Source organism: Oryzias melastigma, linkage group LG4 (assembly GCF_002922805.2).
Source record: "Oryzias melastigma strain HK-1 linkage group LG4, ASM292280v2, whole genome shotgun sequence".
Lineage (NCBI taxonomy): Eukaryota > Metazoa > Chordata > Actinopteri > Beloniformes > Adrianichthyidae > Oryzias > Oryzias melastigma.
In genome coordinates, this window is record NC_050515.1 from 17,543,329 (window position 1) to 17,545,009 (window position 1,681).

General features: G+C 42.5%; 1 protein-coding gene across 6 annotated transcripts in view; it reads left to right on the forward strand.

Annotated features, from left to right (window-relative positions):
* The window catches only part of LOC112150563, an 8,693-nt gene extending 7,301 nt beyond the window's left edge, over positions 1-1,392 (forward strand). For 3 of the 6 annotated variants that reach the window (XR_004947770.1, XR_004947769.1, XR_004947768.1), the window contains exons 3-5: positions 495-630; positions 725-916; positions 1,048-1,267. Coding sequence is in view for 2 of the 6 variants with exons in the window: in XM_036211577.1 (XP_036067470.1) it covers positions 495-630; positions 725-897 (309 nt within the window). In the remaining 4 variants the exon portion in view is untranslated. The other 3 variants (XR_004947767.1, XM_036211577.1, XM_036211578.1) reach the window with 3 other exon arrangements.
* Positions 1,393-1,681: the final 289 nt, after the last annotated feature.

Sequence of the window (1,681 nt, forward strand, 5' to 3'; positions counted from 1 at the left end):
TACTATAAGCTCTCTGCATCAGCACCTCGTCTGAAATGACATTCAGTGAAGTACGTTTCCTCAGAAAGTTCCACCAAAACACCAGTTCAGTCTTCATTTGTGATAAAGATTCTATTTTCTTTCCTTAAAGCTGTTTAGACTTCATCACATCAGTCTCATCCACAATCATCGCTCTAGTTCAGACTAATGTCGGCTGGTTTTGCTTGTGACTGTCCACCAAACCTGGGATGAACTTCTGAGAGGACACATGCTGTCAGACACATGAAAGGTGAAGGGGGACGGGATGTGCTCCTCCACTAAAGAGAGTTAGACAATAGAAAGGCAACAAATAAAATACAATTAAAAAAGGGGCAAGTTTCATTCTGGAGTGCTGCAGGATATAAATAGAATAAATATCTTTCCGGTAACTTGTTTTTCTATCTAGTTCTCCGCTCTCTCTGTTTCTCTGAGTCTGAACGTCTGAAGGTTTCTAAACTATTGTCTGGTCCATGCAGGTCTCCCTGGTGCTTACAGCTTTGGAGGGTCTCTGGTGTTCCAGCAGGAGTCGGTCGTCACCTCATCATCTCAGCTGTTCAGCATTGAAGCTCTGCAGCTTCCAGTGTTCATCGACAGATCGTTGCCTACCTTTGGGTATTGTACCTGCAGTGTCTCTGATATTCATGTTAAACTCTAAGTTTCTCCTCACCCTCCAGTACTCTGACCATGAACTGTTTCCTGTCTGCAGAATCCTTCAACCATGAGAACCAACAACCAACCATCCCTGGACCTCTCTGCTTAGCTGACTCACAGCCACAGACTCGGTTCTACCTGCTCACCGTGTCCTCCAGCTCCAGAAGGACAAAGGAACGCCGCTCACCTCCCCATGTTTCCAGCACTTGGGTCCTTCTGGCCTCGTGAAACCATGACAGCTACTTCAGTAAGTTTTCATCATTTTCGTTTCGTTTTCATCAAAGCTGTTTCCTGAATAACTCAGAATAACCCGAGTGAACGTACTAAGAGAGCAGCAGTGTAGAGTAAAGTCCATTCACACCGGCCTTTCTCTCTTAGACATGTAATGTGATAACCAAATCTTCCATTAATGCTGATGCTGGCAGGTGTTTTATTGTGGAGGTCAGTGATTTATTCTTCATTTTCTTTAAGGTGTTGCTGTAACTGAATCAGTCATTGCTATCATACAAAACTCCATCAGAGCAGAAGGAGTGAAGTCATTGTTTCCTTAATCTTTAGTCTTTTCATGAGAACCAAACAGTCTGGAGTCTTTTCTTATCATGTTTTACAGGAAGTGTCGGCTACAGGAAGAGAGGAGCAGTGAAGACATTTGATTCAGAGGAGACCCCCCCGCCCCCCCGGCTACTGCTGTCCCTTTTGTCTAAATAAACTGTTAATAATTTATTTCCTGCATTTTTATTGAACTTATCATAATCCACTGTAACATAACTCTAGCAGATGATTATGACATAACATGAACAAAAACAGGAACCAAAGATGTGATTCAAGGAAACTAACAGCTCAGTCACTTTTGTCTCCTACTTCAGAGGTCGTCGCAGCCAATCAGCATCAGCGCTTCACACAGGTGGTTTTTACAGCTGTGTGATATTGACATGGAACACCAGATGTTCTAAAGTTTATTCATTTGAATTACTAAAAATGCTTAGTTCAACATGACATTAGCAAAAAAGAA